This window comes from Diadema setosum, chromosome 13 (genome assembly GCF_964275005.1).
Source record: "Diadema setosum chromosome 13, eeDiaSeto1, whole genome shotgun sequence".
Lineage (NCBI taxonomy): Eukaryota > Metazoa > Echinodermata > Echinoidea > Diadematoida > Diadematidae > Diadema > Diadema setosum.
Genome location: NC_092697.1, coordinates 24,627,212 through 24,654,804, shown reverse-complemented (window position 1 = coordinate 24,654,804; position 27,593 = coordinate 24,627,212). Strand labels below are relative to the sequence as shown.

Genomic DNA, 27,593 nt, shown 5'->3' with positions numbered 1-27,593 from the left:
GCTCTATTTTCAACTCTCAACAACAACATCAACAACAAGAACAACTTTAACTTTGCACAGGGGTTAATGGGTTTGTATGGGAGTGTGTGGTTAAGACCCAATTGCCAATGTTTAAATGTTTTATAATTTATTTCATGAGAAATGTCCACTATCAGAGCTGGTCTTTATTTATCCTTAAATGTACTGCGATGCAAGCACATGCAATGAACACATGTGCTTACTTTTCACGTTTTCACCTTTTACCAAGAATCCAGACTAGCAGTGCCCAGGGCAATCAATCATGAATTATTAATAAAGCATTACTATGCACTGGAGTAAGAGACCAGAAGTCTAGTCAGCAGGGCTCTGAAAAGGTGGTATTCATGTGTCCATTGTTTAGGGTCATTGTTAGCACGCACTATCTAGTGTGTAAAGTTCAAGTTCTGTAAAGTGGGTTGAATTTAACACTTATTAACCAAATTCGTGCATTAAATCACACTGATTAATGTTTTCATCTATTCAAATCTACTCCAAACAATACCAAATTAATTGTACATTATTCAGCTATTACTCATATCCATGACGATGTTATCTGATGGACAGTTTTTGAACTGTTGAGGATCAAAAGTGGGAATGTTTTTGTATCACATAGTATTTGCTGCGAATATTTGACAAGAAGTGGGTATAAATGAATACTTAAATAAATAAACAAATATATATATTTCCTTATTTATATTTTAGGATACTATTGATTGATAAATGGAAGAGATAATGAAACATGCTAAAACTTTGTCCTTGACAGTTCCTCGCTGCATGTTCCATGACATTCGATGACTATAGAAATTGTAAGAAGAATGTAATTAACTTAAGACTTTCTTATTTTTTCTTCTTTGGTGTGCTATCTTACAGTCACATTATTAGTATTTATAGGTTGGAGATCATGATGATGACTAGAAAATATAACAAATAGTTCCTACAGTTGCAAATAAAGTTATTAAAGTGGAGATCGATTCCCTTTGCGAATCTCACTTACCCAGACAGCTCAGTCCATCGCCAATGAATCCGATGTCACAGGAGCAGCGATAGGACCCCACCGTGTCCTCACAGAGGGCATTCTCTCCGCAAGGCGTGTCCTCACACTCGTTGTCATCTATCAAAAAATCGTTCAAATAAGGTTTCAAAAGGGGATCTCGGCCTGGTGATAATTGGGCATAAATACTCCGGAATAAAATACAAAGCGATTTCTGACAAATGACTGATAGCTTTCCAAGTCCAAACCTTGAATGATTCGTCAGTTGTATGTCATAAGTGCTGACAAGCCACGACAATATATGGGAATTTTTGTCGTTTGCTTCAATCAACTTCCTTTGTTTTGGGTGATTTGCCTGACTAATATGTCAAATGTGTCGTGTAAGATAAAACGCTCCTTGATAGAAAATGCATTTTTTTTTCTCATATAGAGTTTACACACTCTTTACAGTGTAGAGTGTGATTTTTAAACTGTCGTCCGATCCTTTACGTAGTTTTCTATTTCTAATCACATAATGAATTTTATAAAAATTGAATTCTCTTTATGAAAGATGATTCAATGTTTGCATGATTATCTGCGAGGAAGAGACAAGTCATCACCAAATATCAATCAGCAGTCAACCCTCTGAATCTGAATATTTATCAGTAGCACAATCTTACGTCGAAATCGTTTAAAATGTGTTGAGAAACAAAAATATTACTGTAATACCGGTTATTCTACGTTTATACTCATATCGCCAAAAAAATATTAACTGAAGTAAGTGTGAAGACACAGTTTATCTTATAAATGAAAATGAATCTTGAGCTTAGATGGATGGCTAATTAAATGAATTATTTTGAGGTTTTAAGAGTGTAAACACTCGAAGCTGTTTTTTTTCCCTTTAGTCATACAGAGAGGCTCATAAAATGAGTGGGTCAATTTCTTTTGATTTTACTTTTTAAGCTTTACCTTTGATTCGTATGTCTCCATTATGTCATGTTCAGCACTGTTTATTTTGTATATGATTTTACTGTCTCTGGAAATAAAAGCAAAAATAATAAAAAAACAACTAAACAAACGAACAAACACATACTTGAACAAAAGCCATTCCTCTCGGCATTTCCGCTGAAACCAGGCCTGCACCTGCATGTGAAGTTTCCATCCATGTTGGTACAGTCAGCGTTTTCAGCACACGTGTCACGATCCAAACATTCATCCAAATCTGATAAAATTGTAAACAAAAAAACACAATTTATAAAGATTTCATGGAAGTCGAAAAGGAGAAAAGAAGACTCAAGTTGTTATTGTAACTGTATATATTTACAGTGAAAGTTAGCAAAAGAGACTTTTTAATAGCGTCAACGGTATTGAAATATATAATTATGATTCAATGGACCATACCCTGGAATTGTAAACACTGGATGTCTGTTTCGAATCCTACTACGTATGGGAAGCTCATGAGATATTTAAAACACTTCCTCCCCCTAGGTCCGCGTGCCTAGGATGGATGCATGGCAGCGCTAATGAAGACAGAACCATTTGGGAACTATGTTTATACTGTGCATTTGCTGGAGAGGCTGTCCTGTACAGAGAGTACAATATTTTTATTATCATCACCACTTAGTAAACGTTCTCAATACATGAAATAAAGTGCTAGCAATTGTCATCATGACAATTTCAACAAATACGCCTCATCCCTGTATTAGGAATCAGAAAACACCAGTAGGCCTACCTCTACAGTTTCTTCCATTTGAGTGCAGCTCGTAGCCATCGGCACAGGAACACATGAACGAGCCTTCAGTATTACGACAGAAGGTTTCGCACAATGAGGACGATTGGGTGCATTCATCAACATCTGATCGAGTAAAAAAAAAAACCACAAAAATACAGATTGATGAAATATATCGACAGACAAAGCATGACCTCATTCCTAAATTTTTAGTTCTTTTTTTTTTAGTATGTCTTCAAGTTTTGAGATGTAATAATGAAATAAACGTTGCTGCAGTTTGAACCTGTTTTATTTCTATTTCAAATACAGTGGCGCTTTGCAATTATTTATCAACATTTAAGTCTTGCTTTGATGTAGGTAATCTGAATTTTGCATTTTGAGATACTGTTGATGATCACGCGGTATCGAAAATATTAGTGAAACGGGGTGCATTGTACTGGTAAAATAACTTAAACGATGACAATAGTACCGATAATAGTCTAAATACATATGAATGAGTTCATTACACCCAAGCACAAGAGTAAAATCAATTGCATAATTGATATACTGTTGTTAAGCTAACGCTAAAGACCGGCTCAATGGCCAAGCTAAAATACATGCTATTGTGACAGAACAGTGCATAAAAAAAACAAACAAACAAAAAAACCCCCAAAAACAAACAAACAAAAAACTAACTGCTAGAACATTATATCACTGTCTTAAAAGATACTAGAAAAAACAAACAAACAGATGCTTACCTTGGCAGAATGTATCATTGATCAGCTCATATCCAGTTTTATCGCAGGAACACGTTGCAGTTCCATTCAAATACGTACAGACTGTGTTGTTCCCACAAGTCTCTGAGGCAGTAGTGTTGTCGCATTCTGCACCCTGCAGCACTGTGAAGTAAGAAAAGACACTCATAATGGTGCAGAGTTATCTATTTTGCAATATTCCAGTTTTCCACTACAGAGGTTAATTTAACCCTATTCTAACTGGGCTATTTGAGACCAAGTTTTTACTGGGGGGGGGGGGGGGTCAATTTGACCCCCCCCCCCTTCAGATCTCGGCCGCCGTTCGCGTGATCGCCGCAAAATTTTGCCTGACGATAGAGCCAGATGCCAACTACAAGATTACATGGTCATACAATAGAAAAATATTGGTTTTCTATTTTTAGTAAATTAATTATGCAAATTTACGCATGAAATCATATTTTCACCTATGAATCCATTAAAAAGACTGAAGGATTGCTAAATTCTTGTGTCAGAGTTCCTCAAGACACATCAAACAAATTTCTTGTAAAAAAATAGCACAATCAAAATCAATTTCTTTTGTTTTTTATTGTTTTGTTAATTTCTTATGTATTTTATTGTTTTTTCGACCTTTTGTTTTTTATTGTTTTTTGCCAAAATTTGTTGCAGGCACTTTTTCAAGCTTATCTGCATTAGAATTGATTTATTTCAATGGTTAAAAGTTGAAATAATCTATTTTATAGCAATTTAACAAAAAAACACAATTTGCATTGGATTTGCACACGATATCATGAAATTGAGCTGTTTTGGGGTTGACATGCATATGCAAAACATTACGTAACTTCAGAACGGTGTACCCGGACGTCGCAAATTTGGTCTCAAAATATGCGGGAAATTTCAATGAAAAAACTCATGAAACGGCGCGGCAAAATCTTTGCGCGTTGTGGAATCATGGCGCGAAATGTCGAGGGGGGGGGGGGGTCAATTTGAACCCAACCCCCCCCCCCCCAGTTGGAATAGGGTTAAAGTTTCACTGAGATATTTAAAACAATTTGACCCCCCCCCCCCCCCCTTCAGATCTCGGCCGCCGTTCGCGTGATCGCCGCAAAATTTTGCCTGACGATAGAGCCAGATGCCAACTACAAGATTACATGGTCATACAATAGAAAAATATTGGTTTTCTATTTTTAGTAAATTAATTATGCAAATTTACGCATGAAATCATATTTTCACCTATGAATCCATTAAAAAGACTGAAGGATTGCTAAATTCTTGTGTCAGAGTTCCTCAAGACACATCAAACAAATTTCTTGTAAAAAAATAGCACAATCAAAATCAATTTCTTTTGTTTTTTATTGTTTTGTTAATTTCTTATGTATTTTATTGTTTTTTCGACCTTTTGTTTTTTATTGTTTTTTGCCAAAATTTGTTGCAGGCACTTTTTCAAGCTTATCTGCATTAGAATTGATTTATTTCAATGGTTAAAAGTTGAAATAATCTATTTTATAGCAATTTAACAAAAAAACACAATTTGCATTGGATTTGCACACGATATCATGAAATTGAGCTGTTTTGGGGTTGACATGCATATGCAAAACATTACGTAACTTCAGAACGGTGTACCCGGACGTCGCAAATTTGGTCTCAAAATATGCGGGAAATTTCAATGAAAAAACTCATGAAACGGCGCGGCAAAATCTTTGCGCGTTGTGGAATCATGGCGCGAAATGTCGAGGGGGGGGGGGGTCAATTTGAACCCAACCCCCCCCCCCCCAGTTGGAATAGGGTTAAAGTTTCACTGAGATTATCCTTCTCCTATAGATAGTTAAGCTCTTCAAAGAAGATGTTCCTTTGAATTTTCATTTTCGTTTCAAAATTTTTTATTCGAAGTGTTCGCTATAGCAAACTGTCCCATTTTTTTCGATTATTCGAAGTGTTCGTTAAGTAAACTGTGCCATTTATATTCAATTACATAACAAAATGGGAATCGATGCACATAATATATCATATAGTAGGCCCTATAATGCCGATCCTTTGCTTAATTTTGCTATATCGTATGGAAAATCAAAAAATTAGCTGAAATATAACTGAACAAAGCTTTACAAATTCTTTGTTTCCCCACTCTATACAGGCTTATCTCTGGTCTATTAAGCTTATTAGCTTTTACGTATAGGCTCATTAACGAGAAATAGTACTATTCGCAGAAATACTTCATATTTGATCCTTTCTCGAGTATTTTTTTTTTCATCGTCAATGCCATGTGTACCGTAAGAAGTATCCACTTGGTTGCATATTTGCTTACTGTATAAGAATCCGGCTGATTTTTCAGACTTTTACATTATTGACCATCTATAAATTGGTTATACTGGGTGTAGAGTTTCGTAATTATGATTGGGACAAGAAATAAGAATGTTCTCAAAATTTATAACAAAAATCATACTGAGCAAGGATGATGACATAGTAGCTTCATCATTAGAATGCATGAATAGGGGCTGAAGGAAGCGGCACAAAAGGATCAAGCATTCATAAATTCCACGCCGGTGACTTATTAAAGCAAGTGATATTGTTATGGAATTGCACTGCTACATTTCTGAAATATATGTGAGCCTTCCATTTGCACTCATGCATTCTTATGGTGAACCCCCACTCGTACATTCATATTATAAAGCTAATATGTCATCATCCTTTCTCAGCTGCAATTTGTTTTGGGTTTTCAGAGTATTGGTACCTATACTCAAGGACAACGATATTCACTTCCACAAGTCTTATCATGGAGTTTTCGATTTATGTACTACATGATGGGAAATTATGAAAAACGCTTTGACTTCCCCGTTAAAAAAAAGTAATGTCTTGTCATGCATAACCTTATTTGTTAGCAACTGTGTTACTAAGCAGGTAGTGTGTAAAAAATGTGTGTCATATTCAAACGTAAAAGTGGAAATAAAAGTGAAGATAGAGGCGAAAGTGACGAAGAAATAACATATAATAATAACCAAGTACACAGGAGATGATCATTATCAGCTACGTCGACTTTCTCATTTCCTAGAGTCATAGAGAGGAGATAAAATTGAACAAAAATCCATGTGGATGTATTTATGATTTCTATCCTACGGGCAGACCATCGTCCCTTCTCACTGGTTTCGAACCTTACCTCGGCACGATCTGGTGTCATTCTGCAGCTCAAAACCATCCTTGCACTCACAAGTAAAGCCTGGTTCAGTATTTTGACAAACTTGGTCACAATCATCGGTCTGCAGAGCACACTCATCAATGTCTGAAATTTAGAATCAATGAAATTATTGTCGTTATAAAAATACATGTACATAGTTCATTCAAATTTGATGGCATGACGTAGATATTTCGACTTTACACAATGTATACACAAATTCAACCACCTACCAAGTGCATTCCTGCACGTGTAACAAAACGAGAACGCCTACGTGTTATAGAAAGGCAAAATAACGAGTGCTAAGATAGAAGAAAAAAACACAAATTAATGGTAAGCTAAAATTACCAATCTTACCCGATGTTTAAATACACGCACACGCAAGCATAATCGGACGCGTACGCACAAATGTTGCTTTTGACAACCGTAAAACAATTTCTCTCTGTTCAGTTTTAATTGTGCTTGAGGAACTCTGTTTTCCTCTTTTCTTCACAATAAATGTCTAGCTCGGTGCTGCTTCTGAGTAACAACAACAACAAAATGTACTGAAAATTGCAACAAAAAAAAAGTATTCCACCCTCCAAAAAACTCCAATAAGTTCCTGTTATTGTTTCAACGGTATAAGTACAATGTATACAAGAATGCATATATACGATACCATACGATATGCGATATACGATAACATATATCACTGGAACTTGCTGTATATACATGTACAAAACTGGCTAGCCAGCGCGATTTCAGCTTTGGATTTCACTTGAAGCATTAAATGCTAATTCTGTCAAATAAAAAAAAAAGTGGCAAAAGTTTATTTGTAATTAGGGTAAAGGTGAGTAAACTACCTATTACTACACTGCAAAAAGTCCGGTGTTAAATATGAAACACCGAGCTGGTGTTAAATTTTCGGTGCTCATTCATGGTGTTTACCAGATTAACACCTCCGGGTGTCATTTCAAAATATAAAATTGTTTTTTTTTTTTTTGATAGTTTCTTGGTTACTGAATGTCTTGTTAATTCTGAACTTCGACAAGACGATGAAGAATTTTCCGATAAGGTACTCGATTTTTGAAAAAATGTGTAAACACAATTACACCACAGTAACACCAGTCGGTGTGGTCTCCTATTGAAGCTGCACGGGTGTTATACCATTGAAATTAACACCACCAACATCAAATCAACACCATGCGGTGTCATTAATGAATTAACTCTAGCGCAGTGTCAAAAATATCACCAGCTACAGTGTCAAATCAACACCACGAAGTGCCAGGTGAACACTTTTTAACACCGTCACAATACATTTTCTACACCTGTGGGTGTGGTCCTCTATTGAAGATTGATCAGTGTTAGATTTAACACCCATGGTGTTAAATCTAACACCGAAGTTTTTACAGTGTATATAGTTTTCTGTATTTGTATTGTTTGATTACGAAGGCAAATTAGAGAATTAGAGTCGAAACAAATTGAGCTTCACAGAAAAAAAAAAAAATTACTGAATGTCTTGTTAATTCTGAACTTCGACAAGACGATGAAGAATTTTCCGATAAGGTACTCGATTTTTGAAAAAATGTGTAAACACAATTACACCACAGTAACACCAGTCGGTGTGGTCTCCTATTGAAGCTGCACGGGTGTTATACCATTGAAATTAACACCACCAACATCAAATCAACACCATGCGGTGTCATTAATGAATTAACTCTAGCGCAGTGTCAAAAATATCACCAGCTACAGTGTCAAATCAACACCACGAAGTGCCAGGTGAACACTTTTTAACACCGTCACAATACATTTTCTACACCTGTGGGTGTGGTCCTCTATTGAAGATTGATCGGTGTTAGATTTAACACCCATGGTGTTAAATCTAACACCGAAGTTTTTACAGTGTATATAGTTTTTTTGTATTTGTATTGTTTGATTACGAAGGCAAATTAGAGAATTAGAGTCGATACAAATTGAGCTTCACAGAAAAAAAAAATTAATAAAATCTATGCTAGTATCTATGCTAGTATTACCGATACATTCGTCGTTCCCATCGCCTTGATAGAACTCATCGCACTGACAGGTGTATGACCCATTCGTGTTGGTGCAGGACGCGTTGACTGCGCATGGCGACACCTCGCACTCATTGATATCTTTGACACAAAAAAACAAACAAACAAATAAACAGATATGAAACGAGCCTCACGATGATGTCAATCGCCAATGTCAAGTGAAAATGTGGACATGCAGATTCGAAGGGCGAGAAGAATGTTTATGAAATGTATACCTACTTTGTTATACTTTTTGGACATGTGGTTTTTATTGTTTTCACTTCAGAACAGCAGCTCTACAAGTTGACAGCGAAACTGCTTCCCCTTTGAAATACCAAGGTGTAATACCTACACATTAAGCCAAGTAATGACATTTCACCTGCGCACATTCCATCCGTCGTATTTCGGTACCCATCCACGCATGGACACGAGAAGGATCCTTCCGTGTTGACGCACTTGGAACCGAATGGACAGCCGTGGTTTCCGTCGCATTCATTCACATCTGCATTCATCACGCCATTCATCAAATCATGCGAAGGAGTCCGACAGGAAATGGGAGACAAAGACAGGTGTTATGTTCCACCTTATAATTTCCACATGTAAGATGCTTACGGGATAATAATTTTGATTTCATGTCATTAATGACAATATCAAAGTGTTTTTCCTCTGAAGCTCTAGAGGAATTCCTGTCTGAATACCAGACAAAAAAAGCTATAAATAGTTTTTCTTAAAAAAAGTGTCACGTTGAATGTGTTTGTTATCAAACTTCAGATAGTCTTTCATGATAATAAGCTAGCATGGCATGTACATTATATGTAAATGGCATTCAGGGGCCGCAGAAGGGGGGATGGGTACCTACACCCCCCATCCATTTTTGGCTCTTGAATAGGGGTAATATTGGTATCATAGACACTATCCCCTCCCCGTCCCTAATTCAAAATGATGTTCAGCGGCTCCTGTTACATGAATAACATGTATGTATGTTTGTTCGCGTGTGTGTGTGTATAAAGTAGGCCTATAAGGATAATCGTTATTATTACTGCATATATTATTCTTTTGTCTCAGCATTGATAACAGGTCAGTGCTATACTTCACTATTGGTCAGAACAAAGTAACGATACGAGGTTCTTCGCTGCTGAGTAAGTTTAAGTTGAATTCTACTGGCATAATAAAAGGCATTAGAACTTAATACGTTGTGGTTTGCATTGTGAAACTCTGTGTAAACCGCTGTCAAACTGACAGCGTTACAACTTGCGTATTGCTTTGTTCATACCCTTGTCAGATCTTAACAGGTGGTTTTACAGGTGGTTTTCAAACTCGATTTCTTTCTAGCCATAAGCAGCATAAAAACATATTTTCAGATGAAAAAAAAAGCAAAAACAAAAGGTTAAGATGATATGCAAGAATTCGTGTCGACATTATAAAAAAAAAACAACAACAAAATAAACACAAAAACTTACCCACGCAAGTTCGCCCGTTACCCATGTAGCCATCGGGGCACATACAGCTGTAGCTTCCCAAAGTGTTAGTGCACGTGGCCAAATCGGCGCACTCGTCAGTATCTTCTTCACACTCGTTGACATCCGTGCAGTTAAAGCCATCCCCACCCCAGCCAGTATTACATCTACAGGAGTAAAAGCCTTCCTCATTTTGGCATGTCGCCTGCGCGTGACATTCGTTCAAAGCGGGATCTCGACACTCGTCCTCGTCTGTTGGCATGACAACGGACTTAAGATATTAGTGAGGGTAATCAGGAGAGAGCTGTGAGGTCCAAACTTTTTGCTTACCTATTCCTTGTCCATTATCGTTCATTCATCGTCACACAATAAATAGTCTGTACGTGTTATGAGAAAGAACCTAATCATTTCCTGAAGAGATATAATAGGAAAGAAGTAGAAACTTTATATCAAATATCACAAATTTCATGACATGCACTTCCGGAAGTCAAAATAACAACTAGAAGCAGCACAGAAAAAGGCTTTCAGAAAATGGAAGAAGGCAATCAATAACTGACAGTAGTGTTTATGTGAAGAAAATAGACACAGCTGTCTAGTAAATAATTATGGTCAACGGCAAAAGGATGTTACGAAATATAGGAATTATGTCTTCGAAAGCACGACAATTAAAAGGTTAACATTAATCGCCGAATTGTGTAAGATCGATAGAAAAACGGAACTTGAAATTGAGGCAATACTGGGAATATATACATGTATATCTCTCTCTCTCTCTCATATATATATATATATATATATATATATATATATATATAGAGAGAGAGAGAGAGAGAGAGAGAGGGAGAGAGAGAGAGAGAGTGCCATCAATAGTAAGATTTGTGATTGGTCAGGTTGATACCATGTGACGTGCATTAATTCTGTTATAGTGCGCGATAAAATAGGCGCCTATTTTGCACTACTGCGCAAGGTCATGGCGTACTTACAGTGTAGACTAGCGTCTCCGTAGTATTGATAGCGTGTTTTCTAAGCATACGCGGACAAAACTTGCAGGACACAGATGTAATAGATTGCTACGAGCGTGCTACGCTTCATGCACACTGCGCGCCTATTCGCTGCCACAATGTGTATGAAGCGCAGAACAGGCATCCGTGTACACTTATACGCTCTCTCTGTTTGAAAGTCGGTACGTAACGCGGTCTGAACTGAAAGCTCCATTTTACTAGCTCATAACACAGTGGTACGTGTAACAGTGGGCCTTTTACAACATTGTGATCCGTTCTATTTATAGAATACAACATCTGTTTTTGCATATTTTATTTTTGAGGAAACACAGGCTTGATTCTCCATGAACAGTGCAGGGTACGAAGTCCTAAGCTGGAATTCTGATCCTTCTGTGCTGGATCTACGGGACTAACGGTCCTGGCCTAGACCCTCCTAGAGGTAGGAAAAAAGTGTTAAAAATACACCTTGTATTCTATTATATTCCACATACTAAGAATGTTGCAACAGGATTGGTCAAAAGCTGATCACGTGATGAAGCGTAGTTTAGCCCATCACATCACCTGAGAAGAAAAGTTCGTTACACTCTATGTTGATAGTCCCTTTTGTTTCGCTGATTTCTACACAGTCCACACAGTCCAAACGCAAGATGAGTACGCGCGAAATAAATAATGATAGTACACAGTGCAACGCACTTTCACTTCGGTGCCGCGCGGTGCGCGCAGCAAATTCGTTGTTTTGTCGGCATCTACGCGCACACGTAGCCTAAGCCCTGAGGATACCTAAAGACAGCTAAAACGGTTTCAGATGTGGAATAAAATGGGAATTTCTAGGACCATAGATGTGGAATATAAAGCAAATAATCAACTTTTAGTTTCAGGCAATGAGACAAACTATCACTTCCTCGGCGATATGAATGTGTACGCTATTTTTCCTCAGATGCGCTTCGGAAAGATAGCTACATCCAGATGGCCTCGGAAGTGATAGTTTGTCCCATCACCTTCACCAACGTTGATTATTTGCTTACTATAACAAATAGTGTATGCTCTTGATCATGCGCTATCCTAGCCAATGTAAACTCGAAATGCACAATTCGCCCACTTGCAATTCTATTTCATTCGGCCTCGATGAATAAAAACTGCACTTGGGCTAATTGTGCATTTGTCGCGTATATAATCTAGTATAGTGCAGTCAAAATCATGCATCATCGTGTCCATAATAATATCCCGCAAGACTGACGTCTGCAGAATTACGTATAAATTACTACAAATGATCGGAGTGTTTCAAGGACGCACATGGACTCGATTTGTATTTGACCTACTCACCTGCGCAGGTTCTACCGTCTCCAACGAAACCTTCTACACAGGTGCAAATGTAGGATCCTGGCGTATTGTCACAGACAGCATCGATAGCGCAGGGATCATTATTCGCACACTCGTCGATATCTGTACCCAGACAGTATAAAACATGATAATTTGGTGTTGCATATCAAAATTTAGGACACTCATGCCTACTTTGTAGGTATTGCCTTTGCTAGTTTCTAACTTCGTTAATAGGAAGATAAATAAAAATGCGATCTTACATACTGATATTGAACTTTGTAGCACTTGTCGGCTCAAATTGCCCTGTATAAAACTGAGGTGCTGAATTTCTATAACTTTACTATAGGTTTTCCCATCCATTTTCGTACTTTTGTCATTCAATTTCAAACATTTATTATTCACTTTCGTCCCGAGAAGCACGTGGAACGCAAATCCTAACTTCAATTTCCTAAAATGTCATTGTAATTCGTTTTTCGTCAAACATTTTCGAAGACATAGCATTCAGTATCGTCAATTGTCATTCAAATTCATCCCTCCCGCTGACGGGTTCCAGAATGTGAAGATCAAATTCGTTTTTGTTCACACAATTTCATGAATTTTTCACTCAAATTAGTCAGATGTTGTCGATTCTTCATTTTGATGGTGAATCAACTTAAGCCGACATACTTTCTCTCGTAAATTGTATTCTTACACATCATTCCCTAACCATTTGCTTAGACAATACACACGAAAAACATGACTGCCAACCAAAATCGATTGAAGGATAAACGACAGTCAAAAGTCATAACCCAGGACAGTATGACAGTGTCACATTTTGAACTTTAAATCGTAATTTTCAGGTTTTCGCATCATAATGCATGAAGCAAACTTTAAGTTTTGTACTCTAGAAAGCAGCAAACATAACTATGTTATCCATTCTTTGACATTAAACAGGCTACAATTCTACACTTAAATTGTCTTTAATCATGTTTGCCTAGAAATCGTTTGTCAATGTTTTCGTTTGCTAGATGGTACGTCTGTTTGTATTAGTGTGTACTCGGATTGCGTGTGTGTGTGTCTGTATCTGTGGTTCTGTGTGTGTGTGTGGGGGGGGGGGACACTTGTGTGTATGTTAACTCCTGAATGTAAAATGTGAACGGTTACAGAAAAAAAAAATACATGAATGACTGGAAAATCACACCGGATAGAGATATAAGACGAATATGAATGAAAATTTAACGAAAATGATTGACAAAAGACAAAATCGTTGAAAAGGAATCCGGCTGAAATAAATTTGCATTCTGCTTACCGTATGTCTGCCACTAGGCATTCCTGGCTGAAGCTATTATTGAAAAATGGCATTTGTAACGAAACTACGGTGATCTTTGAATTTGCCCTTTGACCTATACTAATCCTGCTATGGTCATGCAAATAAATGTCGATGCACGTCTATCCTTTGCACCAACTTATGATATTCCTGAACAGCATAATAAAAAAGTACAGTGATTTTACCCTTTATCGTACCGCGGACATTTTACTACTATATGTAGGGCCTACATGCATCATGTACTAGAGATTACAACACATTTATTTCCCTCCCCCTTCAAATTTACATCGCCACTAGATATACCTTAAGCTTCATTTAAGCAGATCAATTTTACCTAAGATCAGTGAGATTTGATTTATGACCTTTGACCCTGAGGAATTGCAGAAAATCTAATTAGCTACGCATGTACATGTCATGTACTATCTTGGCACGGTAAATGATTCTACCATGATGAGGTTTACTAAAATAAAATGGAATACCGTATATGTGTTTGTTTTGTTTAACGAATTCTTCCTATATCTTAAAGTTATTTGAGCATCCTTGCGTTAATTAGTACCGGCAGTGCGATTTCGCAGAGCAGAGTTTCATTACAACAATGAACTGCATATCTTTTACCTTCACACATGCTTCCATCGGTCGTTGTATTCACAAACCCTTCATCACAAGAGCAGGAGTAACTGCCATCAGTGTTGGAGCAAACGCTGTTCTCTCCACATTCATGTGTGCCACGCACGCATTCGTTTATATCTATGTGTGAAGAAAAGCACTATCAAAATTAGCAAGATCTGTAGTATACTAAATCGTCAAAGTAATAGTTGTGATATTATTTTAATATCAAGCTGACAGACTATCGACGGTGTGTCAAAGCTTCCTCATACACTGTTATTCATCCTGCCAGCAACATGTACGGGAATTACATGTTAAAGAGAGCACTAGATTCCACTAAAAATAATAAACGAGAGTGTGAAATGATAATTATCATTTCGACGAGGTAATGAGATTCGAAATGTGAACAGTGGCGGATCCAGAGAGGGCGCACCTGGCGCGCGCCCTCTCTTTATTTTTGGTTAAAACAAGAGAAATATAAAGAAAAAAATGGGGGGGGGGGGGCGGGGCTGCGTGCGTCCCCTTTAATTTTGCAAAGGCGCCTCCCCTTTACGGAATTCCTGGATCCGCCCATGAAAAAGACTAACATATTTTTGTAGCAATACCAGGGTTCTTCAATTTTTCCTCGTCCCATCATGCATCAGTAGTGAATGGTTTGAGAGGGCCCTATTGAAGTGGCAGCAAGATCAGTGTATCCCCTCTAAAACTCTTGGCAGCCTGAACTATTGAATGAATTTTAATTTAAACAGAAGTTACTGAATGCGTTCTACGTTAGATTGCCCGTTTGCATGTGCATATGTTTTCTGTATTTATCTGTGCATTATGCTGTGCATCTTCTTGGTGTTATTAAAATAATGTTCTATACGATAACAAATCTTGCAGGAATGGCAGCTTCTTTGAGTAACCAGCCGATCACGAAACATGATTCTTGTTATTAGCAGGACACTTTAGAAAAAGTTGACAGCGACTTCTTTTTTAATGGGGCCAGGAACTTTCTGTATGGAGAAGTTTCAGTGAGATTCAGGTCATAGTACTTTTTTCAAACAAACTATTAAATCTAAACATAAGGGCAGAGCGTATGCTGAAAACTAAATTGCAGAGGCTGTGAATCAGATTTCATTCGATAAAAGTCGTCATGTTAGTCTAACAAAACAATATTTTAAGCACTCGTCTTGTCTAAAGATTGAGAAAGCTCTATAGTCCAAAGAAGAAGGTTAAACTAACATCACATTTTATACATGAAGACTCGTAAGTGAACTTCTGTTACCAATGCATTCATTATCTTTTTCTATCGCATAGCACGTTTGTGGTATTTTGGATGATTATAGACCTTATGATCTCCAAACATTTGAATAATAGCAAGAAAAAGAAACTGAAATACAGAAAAATCTTACCATCGCAGTTACGTTCATCCAGGGCCAGTGTGAAACCACTGTTACAGGAGCAAAGATACGAGCCTTGAATGTTATCACATCTGTGCTGGCAGTCGTGAAAGGTGTCATTTCTACATTCGTCAACATCTGAGGACAGACAAGAACCGAAAACAAAATAACTTTTGTATGATTTCTTTCCTTTTGGAATGTCTAATTATGAAGAACTCACTCACCGGTAGAAAGCTATTATTTTCATCCAACTAAAAATATGTAGGCAAAGTTGCATGATACAGATTAAATCATTTGAAAGTCACCGCTTTTTTGAAAGCTGGTATGCTTATTCAAATATTGAGATCTTGGTGGGTCTAGTAGAATAGCACTTCAAGGCATGTTAGACTTGCACAGCTACTTAGTTAAGGACTAATTATGTTATTTTCATCAAATACTCGTGAGTTAATTTCGTTTCGAATTATTACCATGCTAATGAAAGAACATCGTAAAATACCTCAAATCTACAAGCTGAAATCTGTATATACGTAGGATAATTCAAAATAAGTTTAAACACAATCGTTGTGAAGTTGATTGGATAATTCGGAATCCAGAGAGGTAAAAGGAATGATTTTGATATTACGTAAGCAAAAATATGAATATTAGTTATTACACAAGAAACTGTTCTCCGGTTTTATGACAAGGCAAGTGCCAAAATGTGTCTCGTCCATTCGCGTAGAAGAAATTGATGTTTTTCTAATTTCCGGAAATTCATTGACCCCGCCTATGACCTTTGACCTTGAGATAATCTTAAAGGGCGGGTCTTTTAGGGTGAACATTGGGGCTACAAAGACTCTATACAGGTCCACTAACACGATTTCGACATTTTTAGATTTTAAAAAGTAACCAGTAGTCAGAAATCGCTCTAAAACCACCCAAATGTGGGAACGCCCCCTAAAATTGTCCGCTGATTGGCTAGTGCGATTTGACGTACCAACAGGAAGCCCCCCGCGAAGGCAAGAAGTTCTCACCATTGCCCTAGCGTGTCAATGATAGATAGATTTTCTACTTTTGAATCACAAAATACACAATTTTTGCAAGTAGCACATCCCAAGAAAGGATTTAAATATGTTGTTTATATATTCCAGAAGCGACTTAATGGCGACTCGGACATTTTTCGAGTATTTTACCTATAATAATTTGTCATTTCGGATCATGTTTACATTTTGGAAAAAACTAAACATTTCCTTCAGGAAACAAGATAAGTAGGCGTGTGTGACAGCCTCTTAACTGCTGAATGTACATTGCAACTGGTGAGTGCGTGTGCAGGTCGTAACGACATATTGTTACGGGAGACTGGTTAACAGTCTAAATTTATATCGATATCTCGATCCAAGGTAGGTACGTAGATGTTAGAATGTTATATCGATCGTGAGTATCTTATAGCGCTGGCGCTCGCCTCAGCTCAGCTCTTATCTAGCTTGCAGCTCTGTCGCTGACCTGTGTAGCTTAGTTCTAAGATACGTGTGAATAAATGGTGGATTCCGACGACGAGATCGAGTCGTCCATTTTATGCCCCGCTACCGTTTCGAGTGAGTCAGAGAGGGAGTCAGAGTCGGATGTCGAGCGAGATGGTGAGGACGAAGATCCCCGATCTAGCAGGAGAAGCAGCCGTTGGCGTTGGTCGGCCTCAACAGCGATTGGGTTTACTCCCGTAGGGCCTATAGTATGAACCAGACGCTGCACCTCCCGCCCCCGGAGCAGTCGGCGGTGAGGAAGCTCAGGGGACGGGGTGATGACAACGAGCCCGCAAGATTGGGGAATAACAATTGGTAATTATCTACTTGAGAGTCTATATTCTATATAACCTTAGTAACTCACTTATTTTAGTAGTATATCTATAGGCCAGAAAAAAAGTATAAGTCACAAATGTTGGAAGTACAAAACTACTGCTTGTAAGTTGTAATAATACTCTAGACTCTCTACAACGTACAAGTTTTTACCAATGCCACAGTTAGTTGCTGCTTATTGACTTACTGCTATTTGGAATGTGTGGACAAGACAGTAAAGTCACTAAGGACTAAAGTACTGAAGAGGCTGGTGTAGATGTAAATCTCTGTGGCAATAGTTGGCATGTTGAACTTGAAGGATTGGTCTCAATTTATCATTGTGTGGCAGCTCAGTACTACATGACTAAAACTAATTAAGTTACACAACAAGTAAACCTGAATTTACCTGTATTTCTTTCTTCAGGTGCCAATGTGGGAACTGTGTGCCAATGCCTACAACACGGGAGTCATTGTGCTGTCACAAGGCTGACCCGGTCTTAGAGGAGGTCGAGCAGTACAACGACCGGCCGACATGCAGATGCTCAAATAAACTGTATAACAGCACACCCAGGATTTGCCACCGTTTGCCTTGGTGAATGGGTGTTGGAAGCTGCTTATCACCAATATGCTCAACAGTATGGAGAAGGTGCCAGAACGGATGCCACAGATAATGAGTGAGTTTGTTTGTCAAATTTTTCAATTTTTCTTCTGAAATAATGTAAATTTGCCATTTTATATTCCCTTGACAATATGCTGTTTATACTGCCAATTTGCAATTGCACCCATCAAAAGAATGCAATATCTAATTCACCATGTGTGATTTCAGTCCTGCAGTCCAGTAATTTATTCAAATATATTGGACCTGTCTTCGTAAATAATGCAAAAGTACATGTAGCCTTGTAGGATATATTTGTATAATCTTTTCATTTTTTATTTCTTGAGTGCATAGGGACATTATCACTTTGTGTTATGCGCTGTATAGGCACTGTCAATTATTACGATATTATTATTATTATTATTATTATTATTATTATTATTATTATTATTTTATGCTGCCATTATACAGTTGTACCAGGTACCCAAAATAATGACTACCATACTCCATGGGTCCCATTCACATTGTCTAATTTAAATCCTATTCTCAAGATAAATTTCTAGATGAACACATGATGTCATATAAAAGGATTATCAAATTTTACTCCTTTTGCATTCCATTTCGTTTCACTTTTGTTTCTATATCAGGTGATCAAGACATGTTGCATACACCGGCAACTGGTGGGATGATGCTGGAAATTTGTGGGCCAAAATGTGAGAGTCCTACTGCCATCGTCTGCTGTGAGGAAAATGTGATAAACTTATCCATCAGAAAGAGTGACACGTTTTCATTTTGCATAGGCTGTAATAAGACTGTATATGCAGCACTGATATTGGGTGTAGAATGTGACTTGGGAACGTGGTTGTAGAAATGCATCAGATAAGTTTGTACATTGCGAAAGTCACATGCATACTTTGTCAGACACCTTGTCCATTATGTGGTCATACTGATGATATGCAGCTTCCAACACCCACTCATCAAGGCACACAACTGGGAAACATGCTCATGGACTTCAGCCTCTCTGTACAAATGATCATGTATTATTTTGTTGTAATTTATTGGTGCATGTTCAGTGGAACCTCAATATTATAAGCACTGATATGACAAACTGTAGTAATAATAAGATCTTAATATATATCTGGGTGATATCACTGGTCCCATTGACCTCATTATAACAAGGTTCGACTGCATGTCAAACGCACTCGTCTCAATTCTTACTCTTGCTATGATCTCCCTCTCTCTTTTGTAATGTAGACCTACTGCATGTTTTAGCAATTGGAAAATCACACTTTCACAACCATACAACTGAAGATAATTTTGATTGTGTAGAATTGACACGTTGAACAGCTATGTTGTCAGTCATGGTCAGAAGAAATAGATAATGATCTGATACAATTAAGATGCTGTGGCCTTTCCGGCAATAGCTTCACAGCCTCTATTTAGAGAACAGGACCAAGTCTAGTTACGAACTCATTGAACTGGAATGTAACTGGCTCATATAGTAATGTTCTGTCATGAACCAGTATACATTTGTCAAGCATTCCTTCCAGCTGATTACACTAATTATATTTTGTGAGCAAATGGAAAAAGAAAGTGTGTTGTGTTTTCTATACATTTGTAGTTGTAGTAATACAGTACATGTACCGGTAGTGTAAATTTATCCTTATATACAAAAAGAAATGGATTAGCTTCATACAGACCCATGAAAATGCAAAAACATACACATATACACACACCCTCAGTACACTCATGCATATCCAGGCCTGGCATATCAGATACAAACATGCACAAACACACACCAACATCAGACACACATAGGACAAATATATCATCGATATATTTGCCCTATGTTTGTCTGATGCCCCCTTCATGGAATGGATAGATATATCCCCTCATAGATATGCACATACAATGTATTTAAGTAAGATTTCTATGGAATTGTACATCTAGCTGTATGCAATTTGCATATTGGTGGGAGTGTTCCAATGATGCCTGATTGAAAGTATTTGTGGGTATGTATGTAGTATGGCAAAGGGTGTGTGTGTGTGTGTGTGTTGATGTGTGTATAGATAGGAGACTAAAGAAAATTAGTCACAGGGAATGAGGAAAAGATGGGGGAGTGTACTTACAGGAATGAGATTGTAAAACCCTACCAGTGTGTTATCTCCATATCCTATTGTTGGAACAAAATGGGATTTATTCCACTGGAACAATGGCAGCTGGTCAGTCAAGCATGCATGAGTGACATCCACATTTGAAATCAAATCAGCCCAGAAGAGTTATCTTTTGCACATACATGTACATACTGTATATTTCATATCAATACTATGAGACATTCTCATGTAACATTAAATCAAAAGCTTTGTGATTTTTTTCCTCATACATAAATCTACAGTGAAATTACATAACTCAAATTCAGGATAACATAATACATGTATTGCACTTGTAAATATACAAAACAGTACAGGTGAGTGATGTTATTCAATCTTTCACACAATATTTTAAAATGTGTAAAAATGTGTGAATGTATATGTGAGCATATGTGCATGTGGGTGTTTGCTTGTGTGCACGTTTTCAAAAGTACCTCTGCATGCAGATGTGATGTGAATGATTATGAATGTCTGAGTCCCAGTCATAGCAAGATCAATTCATACCAAATTTTCTTAAACTGAGTGACCTTGCAACTGTTCTTTCATAAAGAGACCTGACACCATATTCATAAAAACAATGCTTATTTAACTTTTAATGCTTGACTTCAATGATTATGTATGGAGAACCATTATAGAAATCAACAGAATAATTCCCCAACTAGACTTAGCATTGCATTATGAATTTGGTTCCCCCCCCCCCCCCCCCCCCGTGGAGGCATTCCAAGTCTCAGAACTTGAGTAACAGGGCCCCAGTCTGCTTCAACATGTCAGATGAAGATTATATAAAATGCTAATGCTTTACAGACACACATCTTGTGCTCCTTTTTCATAAATTTGTGAATCATATACCAAGAGTAAATTATTGCATTCCTTCCCAAAACTGCAATTTTTTTCTCCATCTCTTTTTGAGTGTGTTGTGTTCTATAATACATACACATTTTATTCTAAATTACCTTGTCAAAGATATTAATATTTGATCATAAGAGTGAGCTCTAATCTTAACAGCAAACATTCAATGGTAAAATCATAGTGTGGGGCAGCATTCATGTAGAAATCTTCTAAACTTACCATTACAACACTGAATATCTCTAGAGAATTGTGTTAGCATGCAAGCTCATCTGTCCATAAAAATGGCCATCTATGCTTCAAACATCAACAAAAAAAAATACAGTTTTCCTTTTGTATCCACATGACTGTTGTATTGTAAATGAATTGTGATTTTGCTATTAAAAGGACAATATTCAACTGCCAAATAAATGATCTTTGAAACACTATATCAAGTTGGCATCATATTGTTTGTGATGAAATGCAACATACACGTTATACAGACACAATACAACAGTAACCACAGTGATCTTATCTTGTCTTTAAATGATCACTCATGAATAGAAGGTATAAGAATGCAGGGTATGTGTAACAAAATTTTGAGTTTTGTATCTACCATCTGACAGAAGAACAGATGAAACCTCATTCTGCAACAATTAAACACTATTTGCACAGTATCATGTATTGAATACATTGTATGAACTTCAATCTCAATTGCAAGGATTCCTGAACCCATCAGATCATTTGTCAGACTGTGCAAATTGTCTCTTTTGATGTTCAATAACTTCCTCCCTTGGATGATACTCAAAGGCATTCACAAGGGGAGGCGTTGAAGGCTGGCAGGGTGCAGGAGTTTTGTCATTGTACTCCACAACAGCAGAAAGGACATCATCAACCTGTGCTGTAGAAAATTCAACAGAAAGAAACAAAGGGACACACAAAATAGATGGAATTAAGTTGTTTGCACTGGTTTTTAGCAACACATTTCTTGAGGTGTCATGAACAGACACCACCACTTTGATAATGACATCAAAAATCTTTGCAAATTCATATAAAAATTGGGGTTTGCCCTCCTCAATGCAAAGACTTGACTTGAGAATGCATAAGTAGCCATTGGTCATGGCAGGTGGAGTGTTGGTCTTCAGAATGGACAACTGACTGCCTCCCTTCTATGACTTCTGATTAGTGGAACAGGCATAAGACCTGCCCCCCCCCACCCCCACCCCCCTCCCCAAAAAGAGAAAATGTATATCTAGACCTTTTAAAATTGATCATTTTATGTGTACTCAGTGGTCAAGAAAGCCATGCTTCTACAGAGACAAACAAATAATAAAATGTGTACAAGGTGTAGTGGACAAATTGTGCCATTTTAATATTTTCCTCTGAGTAATGTGAATTCATTTTCTTCCAATATTGCATAAAATATCTACGCTGTTCTTTACGAACCTTCACGCTAGAAGAGCCAGGATTGTTCGTCTTCACAATCCGGTAGAGCAGATCTCTGTTGCACCTCTTATCCAGCTCACTGCCTGTCAGAATTTGTGTAGTACACTGTAGTGCAATGCTGCCAGATGAACCCTGTAAGTACATGTAATAATGGCACAGAGAGGAATTGAATTTTTTTTTTAATTGTCTATGTAGGCCTGCAAGAATGTGGTTAACTAGATGCATGTAGGAACTCTTGGGAAAAAACAAATACCGGTAATCACAAATAATGACTGCCATTAGTACCGGTACTTCCCCACATAACCAGGGCAAGTGAAATTGTAATGATGACAACTGAAAATAACTGACTGCAGAAAGTTCCTTGTCTGATAGGAAAGTGACTTTTTTTTTCCACATGTAAAATATGAAATCGCATTACATTAGTCAACTAATATAGGCAACATTTTGGAGCAAGAAAAAAAAAATGGACATTGAAGATTTCACTTGCCTATTGGGCAAGTGAAGACAAACAATAATGGCCAGTCCTGGATCAATTCAATCTAATAATATGTTTTGGAACACACCATCCAACCATTCGGCTACAAGTTTTAGAGCTCAATGGGGAAGCAAGGCTGTCATAGCAGAAGTCAGAGTCATAGAATTAACTGTTACTGAATATGTATGATTGATAAGCCTTCTAATGTAGCAGCGAGGAAAATATACAGAGCCAGCCAGCCAGCCGGCTGGCTGGCTGGTACGCGGTCTCAGTTGGTAACTGTTGACCCCACGTGCCCATACAAGTACTACGTGGTATCTAGAATCGATAGCTACACGCAGGTACCGATGTAACTGTGTTGTAGTGAATGTTGTAACGTTAGAGGTGTTCACTTCATAGTATAGTACGATTTAATGAGCACACGACTTGACTATTAGTACATTAAAATCCCTCCATGATCTTAATTTTACTGACATTGAGTGATATTCCACTCAAAACGCTACAGACGGAGCTTATCAACCTATCGAAACCGTGAAACTGTCAGTAGTGATACAGCAATTATAGGCCGACCAGACGCCGTGCGAACCCTGTCGCGATTATACAGCGACAGGGCTGTGTATAGTTACGGTACATGTACGATAGCTACTGTATAATAAGAGTCGTCTACACAGTGGCAAAACATACCCGCTTTCTCTGATCCAGCTTCAGAACTGCTGATCCGCTTTGTTTTTCAGCTCTCTGACGATGAGTTTGGCTTCCATTTCCCAGCTTGATAACAGGGATAGCTATGGGCTGCAGGATCCTCTTTTTCGGCGCAAATCCTAGCCGAGTATACAGCACTACTTTGCTCCACTACAAGCGATCACTCCATACGTTTATACGAGGCTGTACAACCTAGTGCGTAGTAATGTACATCGTAGTAGAAAGGACCATCTATCCCACTGGGCTCGCGTCAGCAAATGATTCTCAACGAACTCAATTTTTTCGAGTAGCGTCATCTTTAGGGAAGTTGTGCAGACTTGCACCCCATCTTTTGTGTCTTTGCTGCGGTGATGACGGCACACTTCCTCGGCATTTTCTTGAAATACTTTCTCCAACTTTCCTACAAATACCCCGTTACACAAGATCCCTGCACTGTGAAGTACAGTTTAGGCGAGACGACAGTCGCACTATGAGTTCCTGTTGGTGCGTCACAGTGTCACCTGACAAGGCACGTGACCGGTCCTTGCTTTTTCTGGGGGCGTTCCCGACTACCCGAAAAATGAGCGATTTAGGCGATTTCAACTGAGTTTTTTGAAGTTCACAGATCTCTTTGAAGAAAAGTATATGCGATTTCTAATAGTATTGACACAGTATTTTCATATGATCATGCATTATAAAATTAAAAGACCCGCCCTTTAATCTCCCCAAGGGACATCTATCATCCAAGTTTGGCCATGAACGGACATACGGATCAAAAGTTTTGAGCCATAATCAAAACGCGCTGTGAAAACTTAACATTGGGCCCTAAAAGTTCGTTGACCCCCGTCCGTGACTTTTGACATTGTGATGACCTTCAACTCCCCAAGGGACATCTACCACCCAAGTTTGGCCAGAAACGTATACATATAGGCCTACATCAAAAGTTATGAGCCATAATTGATATGCACCATAAAAATTTAACGTTTGGCCCAGAAAGTTCATTGACCCCTGACTGTACCCTTTGACGTTAAGGTGACGTTCATGTTTGGTAAAATGTGTAACTTTGTATAACCACTTTTCCTTCCAAGTTTAATTGAAATCTAAGTCCTCAGTAGGGAGTTATTCAAGTTTTTGTAGAGTTACGGACGGACGATGGACGGACGGACGAACGGACGGACGACGGACGGACAGACGCCGCAGGCGATCCCTTAGTCTCCCCGCACCTCCGATGGGCTCGGCAAAAGCCAATTAAGATGAGTAATTGAGGGGGGAAAACACGTTACCAAAGCAGGTCAGTCCGTTTCCTGTCAGGCTGGGAGGACAAGGACCGCATCGCGGCTCTGTGCTGGGAGGAGGGTCATCATAGCAGATTACACCTGTATAACATGGATCCCCTTCGCACGCGTCTTCATCGAGTTCACAGTGGTCCCCAGCTCTCCCCGCTGTGCAGTTACAGATCACGACCTGTGTAACGATAATGCTTCAGTTGGTCATTGACTGCTCTGATATCTCCCTTTTAACATAAGGGAATGCCCAATTAAAAAAAAAAAAAAAATGGTAATCGTTCAATTCAGATCCGACCAATAAACAAAACAAAACAAATCACACAAACAATCCGGGAATTCAACGAATATTCTCTTTTTCTCGAAACAGTGATATCGTTCACACTCAAATAAAGTTAAAATGTTACGGTTACCTCCATTATTAACTAGTTTATACAGGAATAGACAAAAATATATCTAAGTCATTAAAAGTCCGTATTAGCCTTATACTTCTTCGTGAATCCATAGTCAAACTCTGAAATGTAGCAAATATTTTCGTTTTACCCAGTGCCCTCCTTTGGTTACGTCCAAAGCATGTAGACACTTGATTTGTTGGAAATATTTTGATGACACTAATTGGCTGTGTTGTCCTCGTTTGGTTATTGTGGTTCTCGAACTCAAATAAAATCTTGATATCTACAAATGAATGACTTGTTTAGTGAGCACCAGTCAGGCTTTAAGCCAAACAAATCCATCACGACTGTCTTAATTACCACCACTGAAGACTGGCTTGATGAATGATATGGACAAAGGCAACATTGTTGGGATAGTAGCCTTGGATTTAAAGAATGCTTTTGATACGGTAGACCATGGTATCCTCCTGAAGAAACTACGTATGTATGGTGTCAATGATGTTCAAGTTCATATTCAAGTTCAAGTTCATATTTATTCGTTTTTTCCACAATATACAAACATAAATCTCACTTTCTTAAGTGACAAAAACAATGCATACAATTGTACAGAGAAGGCAACAATAATAGGAAAAAAAATTTTAACAGTAGCGATACATTGCAATAGGTGCTAAGATAACGAAAGTGAAATGGTTTTCAATATATGCATTGTGTGAAAAAAACGGAGGGACCCACTAAAAAGACAGAGCTTGTAGAGTGTGGGCCCCTCTTGTATTAGAAGCCCGATGTAAAAATTGAATTGAAAACAGCAAAAAATCCGCACAAAAAGTTCGTCACAAAAAAGTTTGGTTGTTGTTGTTGTTGAATGGTTTCGAAGCTATCTTACCAATCGCACACAATGCACTATTATCAACGGTGTACAATCTAGTCCACGGACAATCACACGTGGAATACCGCAGGGGGCAAATCTGGGCCCTTTACTTTTTGTTCTATACATAAACGATTTGCCTCTATCTGTATTTAAAAGAAATGCAAGGTTTCATTAGGTGTGTTCAGACGAAGGGCAGTTTTGGTCGGAGCAACTTCGGAGGAAAGGTCGGAGTAGTGCTCGTCTGAACAAGGTCGTGGTAACTTCCTCCGGTCGGAGGAACTTACCACGACCTCTTCCTCCGACCAAGATACTCCCGAGTTTTCTCAGGAGTATCTCGCTACCACGACTAGCCGGTCGGAGTAAATTGCCCGTGCGGACAAGCCCTAGGAGTATCTATGACCTTACAAACCTTATACGACCTAGGTGAAACTTCTAGAGTCAAATGCGAGTGTATGTGCGCGTGCAGTTCAATTCTAACCTATAGTCGATAGCGATGGAAAAGCTAGCGCTCAGAAATTCTCATCAACAAGAATGGAGAAGATAAATGCCGCTGTTAAAAAAAAATCCAAACAAACAAAAAACAAACAAACAATGGTATGGTCGACGTGCGCGGAGCTACCATTTCCGGAAGTTACACCGACCCTCCACGGTGATCCCCACGAAGGCCGTGGTAAATTGGTCGGAGTTTCTTCCCACGACCGTAGTGTGGACACATGGTCGTGTAAGATATGCATAAATTTGAATTCTAATTGCTGCGCCATAAAATTTTACTCAGACTAGAAAATACGTCTGAACATGGCTATTATACGCAGATGATACCTGCCTGCACTACTCGTGTAGTGATATGAATAGATTTACGAACGTTTTAAATGAAAACTAGTGAGAATACATAGATGGTTTACCAGAAATAAACTCGCTCTCAATGTTACAAAGTGTGAATTTCTTTTAATTGGGTCAAGAAAGAAATTCAACTCAGTTGAGCCAACATGTACATGAATTAAGATAAAGGTCACCGTTATACCGCGTGTTTGAAATTGTATCTTGGTGTGCAAATTTATCAATATTTAGAGTGGTCAAATCAAATCGATTCACTGAACACACACAAAAAAAATACAAACTCTTTTATATTTGTTAAAAAGAATTCGACCTTACATAACAGAGCAAATGACATTGATTCTTTTTTTTTTTATAAAGCTATTATTAAAAGTAAGATTGATTACCGTAGTATAATTTGGGGAAACGCAGGGAAAATACGTATTGATAAAATTCAGAAATTATTAAATATGGCACTAAGAGTTTCTATGAATGTAAAATGGAGATTTTCAAGTGAAGCATTACTTAATTTAATACAGACAAA

The 27,593-nt window shown here is 38.0% G+C and overlaps 1 protein-coding gene across 1 annotated transcript in view; it reads right to left on the bottom strand.

Annotated features, from left to right (window-relative positions):
- The window catches only part of LOC140236503 (uncharacterized), a 123,879-nt gene that overhangs the window by 53,472 nt on the left and 42,814 nt on the right, over positions 1 to 27,593 (bottom strand). The window contains exons 21-29 of the mRNA XM_072316424.1: positions 24,977 to 25,157; positions 15,726 to 15,851; positions 10,105 to 10,353; positions 8,627 to 8,746; positions 6,600 to 6,722; positions 3,455 to 3,595; positions 2,721 to 2,843; positions 2,082 to 2,210; positions 1,013 to 1,129 (exon numbers count right to left, since the gene is read on the bottom strand). Coding sequence (XP_072172525.1) covers positions 1,013 to 1,129; positions 2,082 to 2,210; positions 2,721 to 2,843; positions 3,455 to 3,595; positions 6,600 to 6,722; positions 8,627 to 8,746; positions 10,105 to 10,353; positions 15,726 to 15,851; positions 24,977 to 25,157 — 1,309 coding nt within the window. The remainder of the gene's footprint in view (positions 1 to 1,012; positions 1,130 to 2,081; positions 2,211 to 2,720; positions 2,844 to 3,454; positions 3,596 to 6,599; positions 6,723 to 8,626; positions 8,747 to 10,104; positions 10,354 to 15,725; positions 15,852 to 24,976; positions 25,158 to 27,593) is intronic.